The following is a 25,500-nucleotide window of genomic DNA, read 5'->3' on the forward strand; positions in this document are numbered from 1 at the left end:
ACTTATGGTTTTTTTTTCAAAACAGGGTGACTGTTCACTTGGAGTTACTAAAGAAATAACCGTTTGTGCTGATAAAACAATGTTTTCTGATTTGAGACCTCTACAACTCAGGAAAACCATGGAAATAAAGGTATTTATTGTTTAATCTCCACAGAGATCCAGAGAAGTATAGATTTTAATTTCCTTGTTTCCTATTTTGGTAAAAATAGGTAGCTACAAAATATAATCTGATGAATGTTCATAAAGATTGCAAAACCTGTCTACAACATTTATTGTATCCTACTTATAAAGCTTTAAGAAATTCACGTTTGCGTGTGTTCCCAGTGAATTATTACATCTTTTTTATCTTTGAAAGGGTACAGTTACTGAATTCAAACACCCAAGTGACTTTTATGTGCAGTTATACTCTTCAGAAGTTATAGAATACATGAACCAACTCTCTGCGAGCTTAAAGGAAATATATGCAAATGCGCAGGAGGAAGATTATGTTCCTGTTAAGGGGGAAGTTTGTGTTGCCAAGTACAGTGTGGACCAGGTAATCTCTATTGAAATGAATTATTTACTAGGATGTTTTAATTTACTTTGGTCATATCGACTTGACACCGGAGCTTTAATGACACATTAGATGCCTTAAAAGCCAGACTGCGGTTGCACTCCTGTTTCTCTTCCTGAGTCAGTATTCCAGGCTCTGCTTGATTACTTCCTCCCTGTCCCAGCCCTCTCCAGCTCTGTTTATAGGTGCCTCAATTGCTACACTCATTGCTAGTCTTAAAGCTCGTGTTTATTTATGTAGCTGAGACATTAGTGTTTCACAGTGTCTACTTGGCTAGAATAGCTTGGTAATAGTTGCATATAGTAAAGTGGCCTAATTAGACAGTTTTAGGGATTTCTTAGCAAGATTCTTAGAATATTATGTTAACTTATTGAATGCCTCAGAACCTTACCCTTTTCTTTGCACATTCCATAGGTTGGTTGAGAGTTTTTAAACCTAAGATTGTGAAAAGCTGTTTTGAAGCAGAGTGCTGTGTTATTTCGTTTTCAGACCTGGAACAGAGTAATTATACAAGACGTTGATGTGCTGCAGAAGAAAGCACAAGTCTTATATATTGATTACGGAAATGAAGAAATAATTCCAGTAAACAGAATTCACCAACTAACTAGAAACATTGACTTGTTCCCGCCTTGTGTAAGTCTCTTTTACTTTCTAAATCTCTAGTAGTGTCTCAAAGGAGCTGGGTTGCTTGTTTAGTCTGCCATGGTTATTATTAAAAAATACCTATTGGCATATTTTTCTACATAGGTAAACACTCATTGGTTTTCTTGGCTAGGTACTGCCTCAGGTGAGAAACTGTTGGTATTTTTAGGTGCATCTTATCAATCTGCTCTTTAAAAACAACCATTTCTATAGTTATTACATTATTTGGAAGTGACATGAATTTATCTGTCATTGAGGGGTAATTATTATCTTTTCATCAACTTCTCAAGCTTCAGGTCCCAAAAGTCAAAGCATTATGGATAGAGTTGCCCAGAGAGAAAAATAATTATGCAGAAAATTATCTAAAATTAAAATTTTAAAAATTGTTTATTTGGTTAGTACTTGAATATTTGATAAATTTTCTGCATGACGCACATCATCTTTTAAACATCATCACATGATTAGAAAAAGTCATTTTCAAATACTAATTTCTTTTAGTAATTCGCACAAAATCTTTTAGGCCATAAAGTGCTTTGTGGCCAGTGTTATCCCAGCAGAGGGGAATTGGAGCAATGATTGTATCAAAACTATTAAATCACTGCTAATGGAGCAATACTGCTTTATAAAGATTGTCGACATCTTAAAAGAGGAAGTGGTTACCTTTGCCGTTGATGTTATGCTGCCAAATTCAGGTAAGATCTGAGTCTTTCTAAATGGAATGCTTAAGATATTAGTCTCTATCTGTTACTCAGAGAAGAAATCAAAACATGATCTGAGGCCAGGTAAGCTCTGCTCTGGGGCCATTCAGACTGTGACTGGAAACGTGGCCTTGGTCCTGCTCTTGGAATTGGCACTTTGTCAAAGACATGGCACAAATTCATAGAATTGGATGGATGAAAGGCTAGATCTAGACTTAGTGTGAGGATAGGTATATAATCTTTTTAATATATGGCCATGGTAATATCTAATCCTGATTTCTACTCCTTTATTGAGAAATTCAGGGGTTTTTGTATGAATTCATTCATTATCCTCATCATTGCTTATTCTTTGAACCGCCCTCATAGAACTGTATTTCGTTAGTACTGAGACCATAAGTACATAGTATTCAACTTGTGGAAATGTAAACACTTCAGAATCCTGTTCTTCCATTCTGGCTTTATATCAGTTTGAAAAGCGATTTTTTACACTTTGCTTAAAATTGCCTTTCAGTTCCCAAGGTATCACCCCTCTACTTTTAGAGGCCCAGTGTCACTCAGTGACTCAGTAGAAAATGCAGTTAGTCCTATTGCGAAATGAAATACAAAATCTGTATGTTTTGTTTTATTGCTATGTGTGTTTCATGTATGACTTCAGCTTTTGTATGTTATTCAGAGAACTTGCTATTCATGTCAGTGCTGGCTAACCATTATTTCAGCCATACTTTATAGCTGAGAAAAAGTAGTCTTGTCTTTTGAATTCATTTTTTCTCTCCAGTGGTGGTCGTTCTAAGCTTGCCAGTGAGGTAGTACTGAATTTTTCAAGTTAATTAGAATTTTGAAGTGAAATATTTTTATTAAATTTGTTAAGGAATGACGGAATTTTGCTGCAATTTTTAAAGCTGAGGATTACTAAACGATATTTTGCACATAGAAACTAAACTGGTAAGAAATATGCCAACGAATTAATAGCTATAATCTCTAAATCATGTGATAATGACTCATTTGTATTTATGCATTTACTACTTGGTATAATATCTCAGTGTAGATTTATTTTTTTAATCACTTTTAGGAAAACTCTTAGACCATGTGCTTGTAGAAATGGGATATGGCTTAATACCCAAGGGACCAAATTCTAAGAAGCAAAGTGAAGATCAATGTGAGTATACAGATTAATACTGAACAATAAAATTACTTCAGTTATCGAAGAATATCTTCTCTACTAAACAGGAAAAGCACAGCTATCACACGGCCCAATTAATAGTGATGCTGCATTCTATGAACTTTAGATAAGAGAGATGATGCTTTTCATTTACTGATATATTATTTCTAATCTCAGTTGTCCCTGCCTATTTTTCTTCCCTGTCTTCCAGATTAATCCTTGACATGATAATTATCAGAGACTACAAGTAGTAAATATCAACACTTTGGGCTGAGGGATTTTTAGCTAACATTTCCTTAGTTTAATTTGTTTTTCTTCCTTACTTCGGTATTCCAGCAATAATAAACAGGGCCATTACATTCCGTTCTAGTTGGATGGTGTTTCCTCTTAAATTTTACTTTTAATCGTGTGTGTCCTTTTCACTTATTCTAATGAGAGCCAAAAAATTTGCCATTAGCATTTTATTTTCTCATTGCCTACTCTTATGTGTTGTTTCTCATAGTCTGCTCTCTCCTTTATGAGTTAAAGTCGTGTGCTGCTTAACGATGGGGATATGTTCTCAGAAATATGTCGTTAGACAATTTCGTCATCGTGCAAACATTGTAGAGTGTACTTACACAAACGTAGGTAGGCCTTCTACTGTAATTGTGTGTGCTATACTGGCAACTCAGTAGGTTTGTTTACACCAGGATCACCACAAACACTGAGTAATGTGTTGTGCTAGGGTGTTATGTTGCCGTGAAGTCACTAGGTTATAGGAATTTTTCAGCTTCATTATAATCTTATGGGACCACTGTCGTATATGCGGTCTATCCTTGACTGAAACACTGCGGTACGTGACTGTACTTTAGGTGTAGACATACCTCATTGTCTCTGCTCATTCATCCAGAAGGGATTGCCAGATTAGTGGAGCATGATTAAAAGCATCCTGTTACATAAATAAACTTGACTCATCTTTACGTCTACCTTCTTACCTCCCCTCTCTTGCTAATTGTTTGACAAGTCTTTATTGATTTTTCTTCCTAAGTGTACTTTGCATATGTCTTTTTTCCTTCCCCTATTATTATTATTTTTGTTTAAGTTCAGGAATCCTTATCCTTCATAGACAATTGCAACAACCTTCTGATTTTATCTTTTGTCTCCTGTCTATATTCTTACGCTATTGCCTAGATGAGATCCCTAAAAACACAAATCTTGGTGTGACAACTCTGCTGAAAAGCTTACAGTATTTTTTGCCATTTAGAGGAGAAAAACCAAACCCTTCCTGGTCTACAGTAGTCACGGTTGAAACTGGAAGTGTTGATGGCATCTCAAAGAGGATGTGGAGTGAGGAAAAATAGTGAGGGGCCTACTACATCGAGTGAGAAACTGATGGGAGAGGTGGTAGGAGAATGGGGACAGTGTTGCCAGAGCAACAGAAGGGTAAATGTCCTAGGAGGGAGTCATCAGTCCCAGCAGATGCTGCGCAGGTTGCCTGTGGAAGGAGCAGAAATCCACCGAGCCGTGTTTGCTTCAGGGCGGCTCTGTGGAGCTGTGCAGTGCAGACGCAGAGAGGAGACCCTAGCAGCAGTGTGGCGGCGGAAGTGCAGGGGACAGTGGGAGCACCTGGGGAGGGCACCCAACCTGGGCTTGGGGGGAAGCCTTTCAAGGTGACACCACGCTGAGCAGGACATAATTGGGTAGCTAAGGAATTGGAAGTGCATTTGCAGTGCAGTGGGGTAACGGCATATATTAAGGCCTAGAGGTGTGAAAGAACATGGTCGGGTCTGAAAAACTGAAAAATGGTGTTAATGAAACCAAATCAAAATGAGTTTTTCTTCTGTTTTCTGATAAGGTGATCCTGAAGATGCTGGAAAAATGACAGCTGAAAACAAAATTGTTGTAGACAGAAGTGACTTAATCCCAAAAGTGTTAACTTTGAATATAGGTGATGAGTTTTGTGGTGTGGTTTCCCACATTCAGACTCCAGAAGACTTCTTTTGTCAAAAACTGCAGAATGGACGTAAGTCAATTTTCTTGATTTACGCTATCAAGAAAACATACTTCAAGAGACTCAACATGCAAAAATGAAGATAATGTGTAGATTTGTATTTTTTTTGTTTAAGATGTGATCTATATCTACAGATAAGCTCGCTGAACTTCAGGCATCCCTTAGCGAGTACTGTGGTCGAGTGTCTCCACGCTCGGATTTTTATCCAACCATTGGTGACATCTGTTGTGCTCAGTTCTCAGGTAAAGAAAGAGTATTATTTTTTGTTTGTTTGTTTGTTTAACTTATGATTAAGTAAAAACAGATAAAACAATCTCCAGTTTGCACTGGATGGCTGCATTTGGAACTTGCGTATTAAAGTGCACAGTTATGTTTTTACATCTGTCCAGTTAAACTGAATCAAAGTGCCTTTGAGTGTGAATGGTTGGTAAAAGAGGTGCTGTTTATGGTTTTATCAGCCCGGTGATTTTTGGTAATTGGCGCATATATTTCTGTTTGCATCAGAATATGAATGTGGAACCTCCCGTGGCCTCACTAGTTTTCTTTGGAATAGCGAGAGGGCAGGGAAGCACAGAGCTGTCATGGCACAGCCTCTGTAGCTGCACCGGCCTGGCCTTCGATAACTGGGTTCTGTGGTTCTCGGCCGAAGGGAGGTTGGTTTAGTGGCCTCACAGAAGAGAAGATACAAGTAGGTCTCCAGTAAAATGATTGCTTGGTTAGTGGAGTCTGGTTGACTCATACTGCCAGGTGTTCATTCTGAAGTTATCCCTGCGTGATGCCTTAGGAGTTGAAGGCTTCTGTTAAGCAGAACATTCCTTGATCAATAAAGCTTGATAGTATATGAAAATAAAATTTACAAATGACCATTTCTAAATTTGGGAGGAAAAAGTTTTGTTTATATTTACGTTGGAAAATCATTTGAGACTGAGTCTCCTTTTTTCAGAGGATGATCAGTGGTACCGTGCCTCCGTTTTGGCTTATGCTTCTGAAGAATCTGTACTGGTTGGATATGTAGATTATGGAAACTTTGAAATCCTTAGTTTGAAAAGACTGTGTTCCATAACTCCAAAGTTGTTGGAATTGCCAATGCAAGCTATAAAGTGTGTGCTGGCAGGTATGACATTTTTATGATCCCCAAATTCTTAAAACATTAAAACTTAAAATAGAAGCATTAGAATTAAAAGTAAACTACTGGTAAGAAAAAGGAATAGGTTTAGACATGACCTATTTTAGTGCAAAAATAATCCTTAATAGAACATTTAGGAAATACTTTATGAAATAAAATTTAGGATACCTGTGGTTATAAAATTGAGTATTTTTTGCTGTTGATGGAGCCTGCATTATAAATATCATAAAAGCCTATTAACTACATAAGTATTATAAAACCTCACTTCCCAGGCAACCAGATATCTGCTTTCTGTATTTATAGATTTTCTTTTCTGAACATTTCCTATCAATGGAACTATGGTTTTTTTTACATAGAAACATAGCTTCTTATAGGCCTTTTCTTAGTGATCTTGTCTTAGTTTTAAGTTTAGAAAATCCTTCTGTTCAGATGGAGCTTTGTGGTTCCAGTGTTCATTGTAGGTAACTCAAATTTAACATTGTGGAAGTTAGGAGCTGAATTTCTAAATACTTGCTGTAAGGAATATTTTAACATTCTTTTAAAAATTCTTTGTTAGGAGTAAAGCCATCATTAGGAATTTGGACTCCAGAAGCTGTTTGTCTGATGAAAAAAATTGTACAGAACAAAATTATCACGGTAAAAGTGACGGACAAGTTGGAAAACAGTTCCCTGGTGGAGCTTGTAGATAAATCTGTGACCCCTAGCGTCAGAGTTACTCAAGTCCTCATAGACGCAGGCTTCGCGGTTGGGGAAAAGGGGATCGTGACAGATAAATCGAGTGACACGAAAGAAGCCAGTGGTAAGTAAAATTTCAGCCAGAAAAGTTGGGGTTCAGATAGTTTTGCGAATGTGTGGATTCCTATATTTACAAAAAAAATCAATGTTGAGTACCTTTCATCTTTTTAAATCAAGCATTTATCTAAATACATTTAAGAGTATATTTGAGAACTGAAAATTTGTTGAAAGTTTTATGAATCACTGGCAGCTGAATATCATTCAGAAATGTGAATTATAAATTTAATGAGGGTAGTAATGGTTGATTGTAATACTGATAAATTTTCCTATAAAGCCACTAAGAAGTCATTGAAAATTCAGTTCTTCTTCTTCCAAAGCAGATTCCTCAGCAACCCCACCTCCCATCCCCTTTTTGGCCATTCGTTTTGCAAAATGTTCATTTATTTCCACAGTTCCCTTGGGTGCAGAAGCAAAACTAAATCCACCGGTGTGGACATGGGTTGGACTTGCTATTGACCAAACAGTAGATGTTGTGGTCTGTATGATATATAGTCCTGGAGAATTTTATTGTCATGTGCTTAAAGAGGATGGTAAGTTGACTCGAATTTATACTTTTTTTTACAAATACATTGGTGTAGATGAGTTTACTGAGTGATAAAAAGTATTCTCTTTCCAAGGGCCTAGTGGGTTTTTCTGCTTCCAAGAAGGATGTGCTTATGCGTAGTTGTTTTTCATTTCATTTTAAGTCTTTATTTCTGTATCCAACAGTCTCTCTCTGTATTTAAACCAGTTTAGATTTTACAAATGTCTCCTAAGTTCATTTTTTGACAGTTAAATTGTGATGTCATTGAAGTATAACGTACATATAAATAAGTGCTCAAATAAGAGTGTAGCGAAACATATTGTCACAAAGTTAAAACACTTGTATAACCAACATCTAGGTCAAGAAATAAAACATCTGTAATGCAGAAGTTTCTTTCCTGTCTCCTCCTGTCCTTATCCCCTTTCTCTTTCTAAGGTAAATACTATCCTGTCTCCTAATAGAATAGATTATTTTTTTCTGGTTTTGAACTTTACATAAATAGAATGGTAAAATTGTACTCTTCTGTACCTTGCTGCTTTTTTCCACTCATTTGTGAGACTGGACTATCATTTTCACATGTAACTTCAGTTTGAATTTTTTTGCTGCATAGTGTTCCGGTGTATGAATATACCGCCATTTACTGCGCTGCTTCTAGTTTTGAGCTATAAAATGATGTTGGTATTAACATTCAAACAAATTTAGTTCACATGCGCATGCATTTCCATTGATTGTATCTCAGAATTAAATTTCTCGTTTCTTAGAGAGTATGTGTATTTTCAGCTTTGATCAATGAATGCCAGTTTGCAAAATGATTATGACAGTTGTCAATTTCAGTGTTCTAGTTGCTCTGCATTCTCACACTGTTTTCTGTATTTTTCATTTGAGCCATTCTGGTGAGCCTTATTGGTTTTAACATTTCCGAATCTTATATTTTCCATCCATCAAATGAGAATGCCAGACTAGATAACTAAGCCCCTATATGGCTCCTAATTTGTGAGATTTGTTATCTATTCAGAATCTTCTGGTAGATAGGCTACTATTTCATATAGGATAAAATTTTAAAGATTTAAAGTTACTTTTTTTTTTCATAGGTGATTATATGAGCATATGGTACAAAATTTAAAAATTATAAAAGAGTATGAAGTGGAAAGTAACTTTTCCTTCCTCTTCTCAATTTTCTAAATATCTTTTCAGAAGTACATATTCTATACATAAGTGCTTGTATAAAGGTATACATTCCTTTTTATGTATGCATTATTATAAATAAATTTTACAGTTTGTGTTTTTCTCCCATTCTATTTTGAGTATCAGTTCACATAATATTTTCTCTTATTTTTAATATACCTTCTATTTTGGAATAATTTTAGATTTACAGAAATGTTGCAGAGATGGTACAGAGAAGTTCTGTCTGCCTCTCACCGCACTTCCTCTATAGTTAACATCTTACATGATTGTGGTACCTTCACTACAGCTAAGAGACCGACATGGATACCTTGCTATGAACTAAACCCCAGACTCTATTTGGGTTTCACTAGATGTCCTTTTCCATTTCCACTAATGTCCTTTTCTACTTCTGCTAAAGTCCTTTTTCTCTTCCAGGATCCAATCCAGTGTTGAGCGTTGATGTTTAGTCACCTTTTTTTTTCATGGGTACCTGGTATTTCACTATGCACATTTATTCTAGTTTAATTAACCTAGCCGCGGATGACTAAAGGATTGGTATTTCCAGGCTTTTATTACTAAAACACTCTTTGTACTCTGTGATTTTATTCTGAGAGTGTATCCATGGAATGAATTTCTAAAATCGTAATTAAGCCCGAGGGTATGTATGCTTGTGCTTTCGAGAGGTCGGCTGAGCTAACTCCAACCAACAATGTGCGAGTGCCTTCGCCCATCTCATTTCCTGTGGTGTGTCCTTAAACTTTCTTATTTTGACTTGTCCGAAAGGTGACAATTCTAATTCATTATAATTTAATTTCCATTTCTGTGAATGTCCCTAAGCCATATATTTAAAAGACATTTGTTTTCCCTTTTCTTCTTTAGTGTTTAGATTCCTTTACTTGGCATTTTAAAGCTCTCCATGGTCTGTCTTTTGAAGCCTGTCTTTGGAGTTTGTCTTGAGTGGTTCACCTTCCCACGTCTCTGTTTTGCCAGACTGTGTTTTTGACTGCTTAATTCTCTGAATCTGTACTTTACCTTAGAGACATTTCTTCCTTCTGGAATATCCTCTCCTTTTCTATCAAATGTATTGTATTCCAGATTTCTCTGTGAAACCTTTAGCACACAGAGCTCATCTCTGCATTTCCTCAGCAGACATTGTCTGTGCCATCCATTCAGTAATTACTATATATATTTCTTCAGGACAGCTTGTGTGTAACTTTCCTTTCACTACCAACTTGTACACTGGCCCTTGTCCATATGCAAAGCTCATGCTCTAGGATACTGATAATAATGCCATAGTCATGTCGCTGTGTCAGTAAATCGTTGGTATGGGGTTTATTGAGAGTATTAACTAAATAATGAGTTATTTGCCCAATTTTTAATAAGAAGAGGAAAGCATTTGGTGTACTTAATGATTGTTTAGAGATGTACTTGAAATTTTATGATTAAAACCTTTTCCTCCTTTAAAGACAAATCTATATTCTGCATGTTTTTTTCCAATAAGTGTTATATGTGTATTGTATTTTCAGCTTTACAGAAACTCAATGATTTGAATAAATCACTAGCAGAATATTGTCAGCAGAAGTTGTCTAAAGATTTTAAGGCAGAAATAGGGCAACCTTGTTGTGCTTTTTTTGCAGGTAAGTTGAAGTCGGTGCAGTCTTGACTTTACTAGAACCATTTGTTTCTTGATATTCAACCCATATTTTTAAATCTGTTTTCTTCCCAATGTTTAAACAAATATTTTTAACAATTGAGATTGATTGAATGTTTAATGCTTTTTATTCTCTCTCTGTAACAAGGAAGCTCCAAATGATAATTTTGTGCCTAAACTTTGTTAAATGCTTTCCAGAATTTCTGATAATGTTAAAATAAGTTAGATAATGGAATACCTGTTCACTGCAGATCCATTGTTTCTTCTGGTCACCCTGTGTATATTTACTTTGAAAATAAATTTGATGGAACACTTTAATTTCAATACAAGACTTTTTCTACTATTTATTTTTTATATGATTTTACCAAGAAGCAAGTATCAAGTAAAACAATCTGTCATTATTGGTAAGAGCATTATAAGTCTTCCAGAATGACAAGCATGTTCAAGTTTATTGTCTTACCTTCACATTCTGTTTATTTAAGGATAGGTGATAAATGAAATCTTTATATCAGATGTGAAAGTATGGTGCTGTAAAAATTTTGGAGATATTCTAAAAATTGATTTTGAATATTCTCCTTTTAGGGATTTCCAAATAAAACACTAAAGCATTATCTGGGGAAGAGAGCAAATTTATTAGCTGCTTGACAAATTATGTCTTTTTCAAGATAAAACGTCCAGTGTTAATAGAAGGGAAATACTCCATGTTATCAACTTTGTGTTAAATCTAGGTGATGGCAGTTGGTATCGTGCTGTAGTCAAGGAAATTGTCCCAAATGGAAACGTTAGAGTACATTTCGTGGATTATGGAAACATTGAAGAAGTTACTGCAGATGAACTCCAAATGCTCCCAACAAAATTTTTAAAACTTCCGTTTCAAGGGGTACAGTGTTGGTTAGTAGGTATGGTGCAGAATAAGAAATCTTAACTGTCTTAACTATTTTCTTAACTATCTGTAATTTTAATACTTTGTGTAAGTTCAAAGATCTTGCTTTATAATATAAAATTTAGAAATGTATTTTTTAAGTTCCTGTCCAGAATGTCCTGTTGATGTCAAAGTAGGGAGATAGCTGCTTTTCCATACTTATGACAGGGGCAAAATTGATGCTTTCTCTTGAAGGCATTTTGCAGGATTCCTTAAGAGCTTCAAGTATTTCTACCTTTTGTCTGTGTGTCATAGCAATTTTACTTTTAGTAATTTATCCCGAAGAAATAACCTTGGCATTTCACAAAGTTTACCTACAAGGAAATTCATTACACTGCTGTTTATAATAGCAAATCAACCTAATTAAACAAGACTAGAGGATTGGTTAAATGATACTGCTCCATATAATGGATAATGGTAGTAACCTTTTTCTTAAGGTTGTGGTGAGGATTAAATGAGTGTTCAGAATAGCGCTTGGCACTCATAAAGTTCTATTTAACTGTTTGCTGCTGTTACGCGGTCATTAGAGTGACATTAAGTATGTGTTATTGACAAGAATTGTTCATGATTTCTGTGAAGAAAGCAAATTATAAAAGAGATGCAGGATAGCACTGTAATTGAGAGGACAGACCCTGGAACCAACTCTGCTCCATTCCAGCTATGAGATCTTAGGCACATTGTTTTAACTCTGCTTCCACTTTCTCATCTGGCAAATAACAGTATCTTCCTTAAGTCACTAGGAATAAAAGATTAAAATACGAAAAGCAGTTAGTGCTAGCATTATACCAATAATAGCTATTATTATTACTATAAAAATTTATAAAAGAAATATGAGTATATATATGCATGCGTGTGCTTCCATATGTATGTAAAAATCGTGGAAGGTTAGAGAGCAAAATGAAAGTAGTGTCTTGTCTGGAAACATAGGCACTTTTCATTTTTTCTTTTGCTTATCTGTTTTTGCTTATTTTACCCTATGTATGTTTTGGGTCATCGTTTTTAATTACCGTGTTTTATGTCAGTGCTTCTTGAAATGAGGCCCGCAAACTAGCAGCAGCAACATGAGAACTTGTTAAAAATGTACATTCTCGTTTCCTAGACAAGACCTACCACTAAATTGAAAATCTGTTTTAACGAGCCCTATAGGTAATTTAGATGCACACTCAAGTTCGAGAATCACTGTGATGAAGACAAGGGTATAAGCCAAAATTATGCCAGAAAAATAATTTTTGGTTTAAAACATTTTGAAATTATTATTAGAAAACTGTCCACAAAGGTGAAATTGTATGGTGGATGTCTTCCATCAGCAAAACTGTTAACTCATCATTGTGTATGTAACAACATAATGGTGGCTTCTAATAGAAATAATCCTATTTTTTGCCTATTGGAAAAATGCCAGGCGAAGATACATTAGTGCAAGAAGTAGGATATTTGCAAGTGCATTGTTAACTCAGGCCTGGAGGATGGAGAAATAAAACTGAGTATTGGGAGGAAAAAACCCAAAAAACTCAGCTTTGCTGACCTGGATAGTATGGTTGGCGAGGACACAGCCCTAGATACTATTGAAGCAAAAATGCAGCTTGGGTCCAGAATTCTTTTTGATGCTGGTTTTTGTTTGTTTGTTTGTTTGTTTTGCCAGATATACAGCCTAGAAACAAACATTGGACTAAAGAAGCCATAGCGAGATTTCAGACGTGCGTTGCAGGGATAAAACTCCAAGCCCGAGTGGTTGAAGTCACTGAAAATGGAGTGGGAATCGAACTCACCGATCTTTCCACCTCTTATCCCAGAATAATTAGTGATGTTCTGATTGATGAACATCTGGTTTTAAAAACTAATTCACCACAGAAGGACTTGCTAAAAAGCAGGCCTGTCAATAAACATGATCTTCAGAGTGATGGCCCGGGGTGTCAAGGTAACATTTTTTAAGCATTTATTCGTTATTTAAGTTTACGTTATCCTTCGCTTTTATAGGTTATGAAAATTGTTCTATCCCAAATGACAGTTTTCCTGTAGAAATATGCTTTGCGGAAATAGGTTAATAGCAAGCTATTAAAGTTCATTTCATATTAATTTTTTGGAACATGGTTTTACTGAACACCGTACTCATTTTAATGTACTTATACATCATACAGCTATGTATCCCTTAACATTCAAAGAAATTTTAAGAATTATGTTAAATATACTACGGAAGTGGGATGTACTGCAGGAATACAGTACCACCACGCTCCAGGGAGCAGCAGAGGAGTGCAGAAGTTCAAGGGTTCCCACTGTAGATCAGACTCTGTGTAATGCCCACGAAATCCTTCAAATTGAGTAGATTGTTTTGTGAAAATACAAATGTTCATTTTGGGAATTTGGGAATGTTACTAACCAGAAGTTGACGAAGAATTGAGTAAATACATATATTCACTCACAAAATACTAAATTGGATTTATTTTATGGGAGGCCTATGTTTTGTTCATTTTCAGCTAACTCTTCAGCCGTGCAGTGGAGGACAATAGAATTGCCAGTTAATAAAACTGTACAAGCACGCATATTGGAAATCATAAACCCAAACTTGTTCTATGCTCTACCAAATGAGATGCCTGGTAAGAAACTAAAATTTGAGACCTACTTATGCTGATCTTTTAAACTATATGATGAAAGGGCTTATCTGAACTCAGAAAGTGAGGAGGAGGAGAAAAGGAGGGTGATGATTTTGTTTTAAAATTTTATGAATTGATCATAACGCTTAATGTGAATTTACTTATAAAAACACAAATGTGAATGAACATGAAGGAATGCCCTGTGTTCAGCATCTGCCCCATCTAATCTTTATAATCTATAGCTTTTTATAACTAAATGGTGTCCTTAATTACTGTAATTTTTTCTTTAAAAATATATTCTACCTATATTGAATTGTATTTACTGAATTAACCTACAGCCATCTAAGAGAATTTAGATGTGTATATATATCTGTTTCAGATATATTGAGAGATACATATTGTAATTAGTCTGTAGTTATAGTGTTACTGTATCTTTAGAAACTTAGAGAAATGTTTTACACTGGACATCATGAAGAAGAGTAGCATATAAGTATTTCTAATTTTCCTTTTTTTGTTTCATGGAAGTTTGCAATTCAGACTTCTCTTCAATGTATTTGAGTTTATTCTTGTGTAGAAGGTGAGTTAATACAAGTTGGGTGGTGGCTATTCAAAAGAGTTTGCAGGTACTTTAAGGCTGAAAAAATGAACTTTGTTTCAAATTGTCAAACCTAGAATTGTGGTTAAGCCGGTAATTGCTCTTAAATTTATCTACAATATTAAAAATCAGCAGTCCCCAATTTTTTTGGCACCAGGAACCGGTGCTTCTCTGAGAATCTAAAGCCTGGTGATCTGAGATGGAGCTGAGGCAGTGATTCTAGTGCTAGGGAGCAGCTGCAAATACAGACGAAGCTTCGCAGGCTCGCCGCCCACTCCTGCTATTGCGGCCCGGTTCCTAACAGGCCACAGACTGGTACCAGCCCGTGGCCTGGAGTTTGGGAATCCCTGTTAGAAGTATCATCCTAAATCTATATAGTAGAAAGCTGGGGTTTAAAATTATTTGCTCTTGATGACAATATATGATATGATCAATTGGAAGTACTTCATTTTATTAAGTACAGGCACACCTCAGATAATAATGCAGGTTCAGTTGCAGACCACTACATTAAAGCGAATATTGCAATAAAGCAAGTCACATGAACTTTTTGTTTCCCAGTGCATATAAAAGTTATGTTTATACTATACTGTAGTCTTTTAGGTATGCCATAGCATTATTTCTAAAAAGAGCATACATAACTGAAAAGTACTTTCTTGCTAGAATATGCAAACCATCATCAGCATCAGCGAGTTCTAATCTTTTTGGTGGCGGAGGATCTTTTCCTTCAGTTTATGAAAAGCGTAATATGTGAAGTGCAATAAAAAATGAGGTAAACCTGTATAACACGCTCATCGAAAAGTACACAAAACAATTGTAAAACTGCAGCTTAGTAAGTTGTCATAGAGTGAACACATTAGTGTAACAACCTCAGTCAAGAACTTAGGCCCCTGGAGCTTCTTTCGTGGGCATTTCCGTATTGCATCCCTTCAGCACAAGGGTAACCGATAGTGGTTTTATTTATTTTTTAAATATAATGTATATTTTAATACCTGCAGGGTTTTTTGAGTGGTTACAGTTGACATTCTTTTGTATACTGTACTTAAATAGAATTGAAAAATTTTCACAAAAGATTACTTTTTATATATTTTAGAAGATCAGGAAAAACTGTGTATGTTGACAGCCAAATTATTAGAACATTGCAATGCTCAGGAGAGTCAGTCATCCTACAGACCAAGAGCTGGAGATGCATGCTGTGCCAAATACACAAGTAAGATTCTTTTATGGAAAATATTAAAGGGGAAATACTGTGTTCTCTTTTACATGAGATTATATGGGTCTTGTTATTTTTGATGCATGCATATTCCATTTGGTTAGATAGAAAAGAAAGACAATATCATGGGTTTAATTCCCATATTGGGATCATTCAGCTTTTCTATTCCATAACCATAGATTATATCAAAGCAAGGAAATAGGTAGAAATGTACAAATCTGTTACTACTTCTAGATAACCAACTCTAGATAATGACACACTATGTGGTGGGTCAGTAATGTTATATTTATATATGGAAAGATTGCAATTTATAGAACTCAGTGAATGTACTAAAAAAGAGAGTAAAATGCCTGAGGGAGTCAGACTCATACTGGGTGTACTTTAACCATTCTGCTGTTGAATATTTCATTTTAACAAATTTATTTTGTTAATATAACAATATTTGGGGGCAGAAATTGGGTAACTGTAAATAACTTTAGCACGAATTTTCAGGACTAGAATTCTGGAGTCAAAGGACATAAATTGTTTTGTAAGTTCCAAAAGCCTGTTTGCTCTCTGGACATCTTAAAGAAATGTCTGTATGTGCCAGAGGTTTGTGAGGGGGCAGATGTCATCATCCCCTTGCTAACAGTGAGTTTAAAATGCGTTTGGTGAGTCACCCAAATAGTGTTCGCTGTTAAATTTAGATTTATGGTTTCAAAATGTATTATGCTTAGTTTTATTTTTCTTTCGTGACAGCTGGATCTATCCTTTCTTCCCCATAGTAATACGTCATATAATTTTTTATTAGGTTAAGTATTCCATATTACTTTATTAGGATTGCAGAAACACTATTCACAGCCTAGCCATGTAGTATGCACCCATCTCTCGATTTATGCATTTCTTTTTTTTACGTGAGGTTTTTGTATGTGGTAACCATTCCCCGTTTACATGGACTTTTTATATGCAGTTTCATTTTACATTTTTTTTCATTTCCATTATTCTTTCTAAAAAACAATAGCTTAACTCAGCAATGTACAAAGAACTACTACTTACTAACACACAATTATTCATGATCTTCCCTTTCTTTGGATGGCAAATAAAAAAGCCTGGGTGGCTACTGATGTTTTTTGGGACTGGTTTGACAAAGGTTTTGCTGTAGAAGCTGAAAATTATATGAAGGGAAAATGTCTTCATTTTAAAATACTTTCAGGTAATGCATCTGGTCATCCACACAATTTAGAACATCTAAATTAAAGTTGTATGTTTGCCACCAAATACAACTTCCTTCATCCAACCTTTAGATCAAGGCATTATTTCCATCTTTAAGATTAATTATATTAAATAGAGTTTTCATGGTATTTTTAATATACTTGAAGATAATCACAGTTACAGAAGCTTGGAATACACAATTTTAAGTTGTAGCAAGAATATTGCTTTAGCTTTAGCTTTGAGTGATACAAAGCTGTCAACTGTAAATGTTTGCTAGAAAAGTAGTATGGTCAGAAGGTGCTGTACCAGGGAATATGGTTCCAACAACTGAGGAAGGATTAACTGGCGTTATTAATTTATTATTAAATAAATTTCAAGAAGAAGGCTCTGACTATTTGAATGTAGGTGATATTAATGAATTCCTGGTTGATTACGAATTAGCTGATAATGAGTTAATTTATTTAATATTTGAAGCCCATCCTGCTGATGAATATGGCAGTGACCTTGAACCAGTTTCATTCACTGCAGAAAATATTTACAGAGATCTTCATTTGGCCACAAAACTGGAAACTGCACTTCTAGATATTAGTGCAAACATCAGTATCTAGAATTGCAAGCCTTAAAATTTCAAAAAAAATTTTTTAGATGTTGCAGTGAATATTGAAGAATTTATGAAAACTTAGCAAAAGGGATTGGAAAAAGGTCATCCAAAAACATAAACGTAAATAATGGAACCAAAGTCGTAGTTCCAGATATTTCAAGCAGTGAAGATAGTGACTTTGTGCCAAATAAAAAGAGAAGTTTGATTGCTTTAGATTTACAGTACAGACGCCAACAGCAAATAAAATTTATTTTGTTTTTTCTGAATTTTCGTTAGCATTTCCTTTTTTTGTGAAAATATATGAAATATTTTTATGACTTATATTCACCTATTTCTTTAGTGTATTTCTTTTTTCATACTACTGGACTCTTTTTGTATGCAGTTTTCTTCAGAGTAAAAAGACACGTGGAACAGATCATCTGCATAGATCGAGGGACAGGTGTAATGCAATTGTATTTCTCTCTTGAAGCCTTTGTTGTTGTTGCTGGTGCTCTGTGTACTTTCGCTGATCCTCTCCAGTTCCCTGTGTTAGTGTGAATTCTCTCAGTGAACCCTTCACGTTCTTTGTCAACTTCTGCCACGTTGGAGGCATCTCCAGCCTTCTGACCCACTCTCGCCCGGACCGCTCGTCCTCCGGAACTGAGCTGTCATCCTGGGGTTTTTCCTTCACCAGCAGGCCGGGGATTGTTTCAGCACCTCCCCTCTTTGTTTCTTGGATTTCTCTCCCACCTTATTAGGAGGATTTCTCCCTTCCTCACCTCACCTCGTTTGCTGGATCCCTTACTTTTGGTTTACTCCAGTATTTGAGTGTATCACCTTCCAGAACCTGAGAAAAGGCACATGAGTGTGAATTTTCTGTTACCTCCTATATTTGAAAAAGCCTTTATTCTATCCTAATAGTAAATGGATAGCTTGCCTTGATACAGAAGTCTAGGCTAGAAATCATGTTTTCCCTTAAAATTTCGAAGGCAATGCTTCTATTTATTCTCTTCTAGCTTTTGGCATTGCTGGTGAAGATATAGATGTCGTTGAGATTCTCCAAACTTTGTACATATATATTTTTTCTTTCTGGACCTTTTGGTAATCTCTCCATGTTTTGAATTTTGTGATGCGATTTAGTATTGGTTTTCTTTTCAACATGGTACTGGACCCTTAATTCATGTACTTCAATTTTGAATAATTTTTCTGAATTTTTTATTCCCTTTCATATTCTGTTCTTTACTCGCTTTCATATTCGAATTTTAATGTTGGACTTGAATTCTTATGCGTAATTTCCTCTCTTCTTTTCTGTTTTTCATCTTTCCTGTTTTTTTAAAGAGATTTTCTCAATTTTATCTTTTAGCTTTTCTTATTTCATTTTTGATAACACGGTTTTAGTTTTAGTGTGTTTTTTGTTATCAGGTGTGTTTTTTATACTGTCTTGTTCTTGTTTCAGGGATGGAAGGTCATTAAGATGTTAGTATCGTTCTTTTAATTTTCATGGTCTTCATCCTCCTCTGTTTCCTTGAGTTCCTATTTGTTTGGTCTTTCATGTTAGCAACTTTCTTCAAATATCTGATGAGCCTTTGCTGTTCATTTATTTAAGAAGGGACACTAGGAAGTTAATTAGAAGTGTTTTTGTGCATGGACAGAGCTTGTCTACTATTGGCCTTCACTACGGGGTGCTCTGACTCTGCCATCTCACTGAGGACTCATGTTGGTATCTTGATGTGCTCTTGCTTGGGATGGTTGTCCCCTGGCTGGAGTGCAGAGCTTGCCTGAATGCATTCTTTGTAAACTTCCTCTGTTCTGTTTCACGTTCCCCAGTCCATAGTCGATCGGGTCTGTCCTCTCTGAAGAAGAATCCTCTCGCCCTCTGCCAGTGGTTTGGACCGGTTGCCTGGAAAGGGGGAAGAACATCCTAAGCTTTATGAAAACATGTGAACGTTAAACTGATTATTCTCTTTAGCAGCTTGAACAAAATAAGTTGTTATGTGTAAATGCATTAATAAACTAAAGTCTATTCACATGTCTTTGGGAAGTAACTGCTTCCTCTACCCAGTCCTCATTTCACCTTCATCTTTACTCCTACTTTTGTATGAGTAGCACCAATTATTGAACCTTGGTTGCTTGGGGATTTGAGATGCAAACTGAGATGCTTCTTGGCTTCCCTGAGGCCAGCTTTGGTTGGGCTCTGCTGAATGATTTCCATCCATGCATCTGTTTTCCAGCTTCTAATATTCCATTGATGTCTCTTGTTCTCCAGCTTTGTGGTGTTATGCCATTATCATTTAATCCTATAATTTTCCTTTTATTTTAGTAGGGTTTGGGAAAAGTAGAGGGTTTGGGAAAAGTATTTAATCTGATGTCTTGGCTTGAGATCAGGTACCTTGTGAATTTCTAAGTGATAAAAATGTAACTGTGAATAACCATCTTAAGAGAAGGAGGGGGTCATTGAGTATAACTTCTTGAGATTCCATTATATTTTCAGATGATGATTTCTGGTACCGTGCCATTGTTCTGGGGACATCAGACGCTGAGGTGAAAGTGCTCTACGCAGACTATGGGAATATCGAAACTCTCCCCCTGTGCAGAGTGCGGCCGATCTCTGCCAGCCACCTAGAACTTCCTGTCCAAATTATTAAATGTTCATTCGAAGGTACACAATTAAGTCTCTTTCCAATTTGGGTGTCTCTGTTTTTTATTATTTTTTCTATTTTATAGCTCTGAGTCAAATGGGTATTCCCGGTAACTAACTGCCCAGGTTTCTAAATATCAAGCAGAGTTTACAAAGGAATCTTATGTCTTTTATTCTTCCTTTTATTCTCAAAAAAAAATTATATTCTATTGGTATATCTTTGTTTTATAGACATTTGGATGACGCCATTTTTTGGCTGCTTTACTATGTGTACTATTAATATGCATATATTCAGCTCTCGAGTTGGAATTTGAATAAAGTGAACTAAAATGTTCAAGTAGCTTTTTGTTTTTACTCTCAATATCTTTACTCAGAGGTCTCAGTGGATAACAACACACTGATTACCTCAGTCTTTTTAGTTTTGACTCATGAATTGGAAAATTATCTTTATTATTGTCACCTTTTCCCATTAGAATATATGTCCATGAAGGCAGCCATTTGCCTGTTCTGTGCCCCTTATTCTTAGATTACTGCTTGACACATGATAGGGATCGATGAATGTTAAGTTTAATTTTTTTAAATGCAGTAGCAGTAGTCATCAAAATATAGCTAAAATCAGTGGACCTTTTTCTTATTCTCGATACTTTAAAGATTAACTCTAGTATTCACTCTCCCCCACCCCCAGGACTAATGGAATTGAATGGAAGCTGTTCTCAATTAATAATAGAGCTACTAAAAAATTTCATGTTGAATCAGAACGTAATGCTTTCTGTAAAAGGAGTCGTCAAGAATGTCCATACAGTGTCAGTTGAGAAATGTTCTGGGAATGGTGCTGTCAGTATAGCTGATAAGCTGGTGATGTATGGTCTGGCAAAAAACATCACGTCTAAAAAGCAGACAACTTCATATAAAGGTATTTTTTTCCACTTTGATAACTAACGTAAGTGTAATCGGGAACAGATGTAGTCAGTGTAGTTGACCTGATCCTTCCTTACTGCCATGGCCATCCCATGGCCGTATTCCCTTCATCCTCCTCCTCTATAAATCCGGTGGCAGGGCTCCAGTTCCTTTGGCCACCGCAGAGGAGCCGCCCAGGTGCGGATGGAAGCAGGCCTCCCAGTCCGGATCGTCCTTAGGCCAGGCGCAGCAGCACTGTCGCTAGAATCGATGCCGACATTCACAGTTACTTCCAGCTTGCTTTTGGTCTTGATCAAAGTGAGAACTCATTTTTGAGATTGGATCTTACGCGTGTTTCCTAAGGTGATGATTTGGCAGGCCTGCCCTCAACCAAAAAAAAAAGAGATTCGATAGGCAGAAGACCTGAAACCTTGGAGATGAGGGCATTAATTCAGTAAAACCCAGGATACAGTAGCAGATAACATGAAAGCCCAAATGAAAAGTTAATTGATCAAGGCCTTTGTGGTTGGAACCCGTGCCCGAGAGCCAGGAATTTTGTTTTTCATATCGTATGTTACCTAATAGCTTTTCGTGTTTGCTTTTAGAAAAGATGTACAGGATGAATTGCTGCTGCGTGGAGTTACAGAAACAAGTGGGTAAAATTTCCTTTAACTGAAATTATCTTCCTAACGTTTTGAGAAGTTAAATAATACTATTTTTTTCACCCATAGGTTGAGAAACATGAGCAGATTCTTCTCTTCCTCTTAAATAATCCAACCAATCAAAATAAATTTATTGAAATGAAAAAATTGTTAAAAAGTTAAGTAAGTTAAATTTGATATTTTGCTACTTCTGTAACCGCCAAGAGGACATCTCCAGTCCTGTTGCCAGGGTAGAGCTAACGGAGTGAAACATATCCTCGTGAGGCTGTTATTTATTTTGTGACCTAATCGTCTGAGGTCTGGCTCTGATGTTTTGCTGCCTTCCTAAGTTTGATTCGATACTCTTCCTTGACACTGCTGATGGAACTGTGCCCAGGGGTGGTCCCACTGCAACCACCTGTCCTTACTGTTGTTTTTGAGATTACTCATGTTGTTATGTGGAGGAACTTGTAAAAATTGTTGTGAGGTAGAGCTTGGCCTGAAATTCTTTGTGTCTAGATGGACGATTAACTCTCACTTGTGCTCATTGCTGTAAAAATGTTAAGCGTTTTTTGTGAAGAGGTCCTATGGAGCTAAGAATAGAAAACAGGCTTCACTGTCAGTATATTTCAAAATAAAACGTAGTCTCTTCTTTTGGCTGTGATGATTGTAGTGGTAAAAAACGATATGGGGGAGTTTAAACAATAGTTCCCCTGTCGTTGTCTGGAATCCTTTGTTCTAAAATGGCCCTCAGAAATTACTTTATGATCAATAGCCAGTTAAAACGTCTGATCTAAATGAAGTCGTCCTTATCACTTTGAGTTGATATAATTCCAGCTGAAAGCAAGGGATCTTTGATGTAGTACGTGCACTCTTATTGGCTAAAGTGCAGTTTATATCAGACTGTTTATAAATAGCACGTACTGGTCTCTGTGGGCAAGGCAACTCTCAAGTGGGTACCTGTTGGGTCCAAACATTCTCCATGTAGTAATGCACGGTTGTTTTGTTTCTGTTTCTAAGAAAGCACAGCTAAGTCGAAGCTGAATGTCATTAATGCAAGATTAACAGTTTTGATTCTCATTTATTTCCTTAACAAGTTTTGGGTTATTTTTAAGAAATGCTGACCTGCAGTTACCCCCTTTCAGTCTTTTCTCCATAATTGTTTTAAGACTGACTGCTGTTTTGTGTATTTGACTTTAAAATCTTAAATTTAATTGTAATTTTAATTTCATAGCTTAAGGAACATGCAATGGCATGAACTTCTGGGATTTACTCCTCGCACCAAATCATCTTGTTTTTAATCAAGTTGATTACCTTGTGTGTGGTTTTCTTTTTATCTGTGTAATAGGCTTTTTTCCATAAAGATGCTGAGAGTACTTACATGAAACCTATTTTCTGTTATTTCTAAATAGATTGAAGACATTACTTAAAAAAAAAAACACTTGATTTAAAGCATAGTAGTTGAACTGGCTTTTCCTTTATTGTGGGACCAAATCCATATTTTGTCTACATTTGAATACAGTGTATACCTTACATGTGGGTAGTGCCTTATTTTAAAAGCATTTTACGTCTAGTCACATAGCTCGTCTTCACAATACCCTTGAAAAGAAAGTAAGACCCCATTTGATAGATGATGAAGCTGAGGCTCAGAGAGGTTAAACGGCTGCACAAAATCATACACACAGACTGGAAGTTATTCTTAGGACTTAAAGCTGGGTTCTCTCTACTGCCCCCTGCTGCTTACCTGTGTGCTATGCTACAATATCTTTTCAGATTAGATCACTTCTGAAGGGCGTGCAATTTAGGTGTTATATTATTGGAAAAAATTACATACATGGTTACTTAAGCATTCTTCCTTCACTGTAGTGAAAATATAGTTGAATATTTAGTACTTTAAGTTATTCTTCCTAGAGATAATGTTTTCAATTTAAGTGTTTCATCGTCTGGAGAAATTCGTTTTGTTAGTATTTTAATTGTAAAATTGCTATACTAGGAGTGATGTGATGATGAGAACATAAAACTCTGTAATCTCAAAAGTGATAAATATGTACTTCAGCATACAAATTAATAGAAAATGCTTTTTACGTTTGAAGGAGAGTACAAACAGCTATATTTTATATTTGTAAAGAGGGGTACAAACAGCTATACTTAACGTATAGCACTGTTACGGTGGTGGTGAATTTTTTTTTACCTGGAAGATATGACTTAAATGTGTAATCTCAGTTAAAGTGACTATTTGGTTTGCTTTTACCTAAGATAGAAATGAAGAACCATGGTGACTGAGTTTTTATATAAGGCATAATGGGAGTTGATTTTTGTCTTTCAGAAGCAGTCTCTTGGAGAAACACTTATGAGACCGGAAACAGCGAGGGCTAGACTTAGGAGAGTAAGGCCAGCATCTTGTGTTTTTGTTTACTGGAACCTTTTCTTTGTCTGCATTTTCTCTAATGACCTCCATTTTTGTTCGCTTAACACTCTTCTGTTAGATTGGGTAGTTTTATTTTTTTCCTCTTAAGTTCTTCCTTCCAAATAAATAAGTCTCGCATGAAAGATTCATACCAATTCATGCGAATGTTGGGAAGGGATACTTAGGGGCTTTCTACTGTATATAAAACTTTTTAGTACTTAAAGGTGCGAAAGGAGAGATGACTCCGTGTCAATACTGGATAAATCTAGTTGATGGATACACGAGTTTTATTACATTCCGGACTTTTCTGTATGTTTGAAATAATACAGTGTGTTCACTCTCCCTGTCATCATCTGCCTCTTGCACATAATAAATGTTCTTTGGTTTATTGTTGCTTCGGTCTCTGCCTTTCTTTTCCCATCCACTCTGCGGGCATCAGCTTCTTTCTCTCCGTCATGAGTTGGATCACTTCTCCTTTGGACTCTGGGCACGAAGTCTGTCCTTGGGCTCGGCCACGCCAGATGGGGAAGGAACTTTCTCTTACTGGCCCTACATCCATACCCTTCTAGATTAGTAGCCACTTAGATTTTTAGTACAGATATAAGTAGCCATTTTCTAAAACACAGACATAGTTAACAGTTTAAGTTCAAAATCTAAAGAGGGAGTATGTATTTTTCTCGAAGCTCATAATCTTAAATTCTCCTAAACTCCCATTTACAGAATGATGGGCCAGCTGCCTTTCCTGCCAGTCTCTGAGTGTCTATTTGGGAATTTTGTCATCATTTAAGTATCATCCTATGACAACCTAAGAAGATGCTGTCACCAACTCAAAGAAGAAATTTAAAAGGCTTTATTTTTGCTTTTGCTGATAATATGTGTCAGCTAATCTGTTAGATTAAGTGGAATTTTTCCTCTTGTAGAGAATTGTTCAAACATTGATGCGCTTCTGTTACATGAAAACTGATACTGCCTTGACCAAAAAAATCCTTTTATTTCGCAGCCAGATTCCTTTTGAATTCTTGCCGCCAGCATTTTGCTAACTTCCCTTTTCTGTTTATGCTAGGAGCACCGGGTGCTCAGTCTGTTCCTACTCTACTCAGTTCTGGCCATAATGAAAATGCAAAAATGAAAACCATGGACTCACAAAGTAGATCTTTTTTTATGGAAACTTAGGGTAGCAAGTCAGAGAACACATAAAAAATCTAAGTCACAGTTTATTAGATTCTCAGGTTTTATCAGATGGTATTGGAAATTTGAATACAGTTTTAATTAAATGGAATTTAACATTATTTGGTGGTTCAGCTATTTGCCTTGTTCCTCAAAAGAGACTAATATTATCTGTAAAATTAGTCTCATAAAGATAAATTTAGGTTAAGTGTCTCCTGGGTTAATTTGACATATTAGCATATCAGACCACCAGGTCTTATTTCTGAGTAGGTTTAAGATGCTTCCTTTTTTAATCAACATTAATTCATTCAGTAAATATTTAATGAACGCCAGCTTTGTGTGTGACGTGGTGGTAGGTGCTAT

General features: G+C 36.0%; 1 protein-coding gene across 10 annotated transcripts in view; it reads left to right on the top strand.

Annotated features, from left to right (window-relative positions):
• TDRD1 (tudor domain containing 1) overlaps window positions 1-25,237 on the top strand; it is a 41,584-nt gene extending 16,347 nt beyond the window's left edge. For 8 of the 10 annotated variants that reach the window (XM_036223468.1, XM_036223464.1, XM_036223463.1 and 5 more), the window contains 19 exons: window positions 26-130; window positions 356-535; window positions 1,043-1,186; window positions 1,716-1,887; window positions 2,963-3,049; window positions 4,887-5,054; window positions 5,177-5,284; window positions 5,986-6,156; window positions 6,725-6,967; window positions 7,356-7,493; window positions 10,177-10,287; window positions 11,030-11,200; window positions 12,863-13,138; window positions 13,695-13,814; window positions 15,497-15,613; window positions 19,879-20,046; window positions 20,711-20,938; window positions 21,528-21,574; window positions 21,654-25,237. In XM_036223468.1, coding sequence (XP_036079361.1) covers window positions 26-130; window positions 356-535; window positions 1,043-1,186; window positions 1,716-1,887; window positions 2,963-3,049; window positions 4,887-5,054; window positions 5,177-5,284; window positions 5,986-6,156; window positions 6,725-6,967; window positions 7,356-7,493; window positions 10,177-10,287; window positions 11,030-11,200; window positions 12,863-13,138; window positions 13,695-13,814; window positions 15,497-15,613; window positions 19,879-20,046; window positions 20,711-20,938; window positions 21,528-21,574; window positions 21,654-21,746 — 2,847 coding nt within the window. In that variant the 3' untranslated portion in view covers window positions 21,747-25,237. The remainder of the gene's footprint in view (window positions 1-25; window positions 131-355; window positions 536-1,042; window positions 1,187-1,715; window positions 1,888-2,962; window positions 3,050-4,886; window positions 5,055-5,176; window positions 5,285-5,985; window positions 6,157-6,724; window positions 6,968-7,355; window positions 7,494-10,176; window positions 10,288-11,029; window positions 11,201-12,862; window positions 13,139-13,694; window positions 13,815-15,496; window positions 15,614-19,878; window positions 20,047-20,710; window positions 20,939-21,527; window positions 21,575-21,653) is intronic. The other 2 variants (XM_036223469.1, XM_036223470.1) reach the window with 1 other exon arrangement.
• The last annotated feature ends 263 nt before the right edge of the window (window positions 25,238-25,500 follow it).

This window comes from Rousettus aegyptiacus, unplaced genomic scaffold (assembly GCF_014176215.1).
Source record: "Rousettus aegyptiacus isolate mRouAeg1 unplaced genomic scaffold, mRouAeg1.p scaffold_m13_p_6, whole genome shotgun sequence".
NCBI lineage: Eukaryota > Metazoa > Chordata > Mammalia > Chiroptera > Pteropodidae > Rousettus > Rousettus aegyptiacus.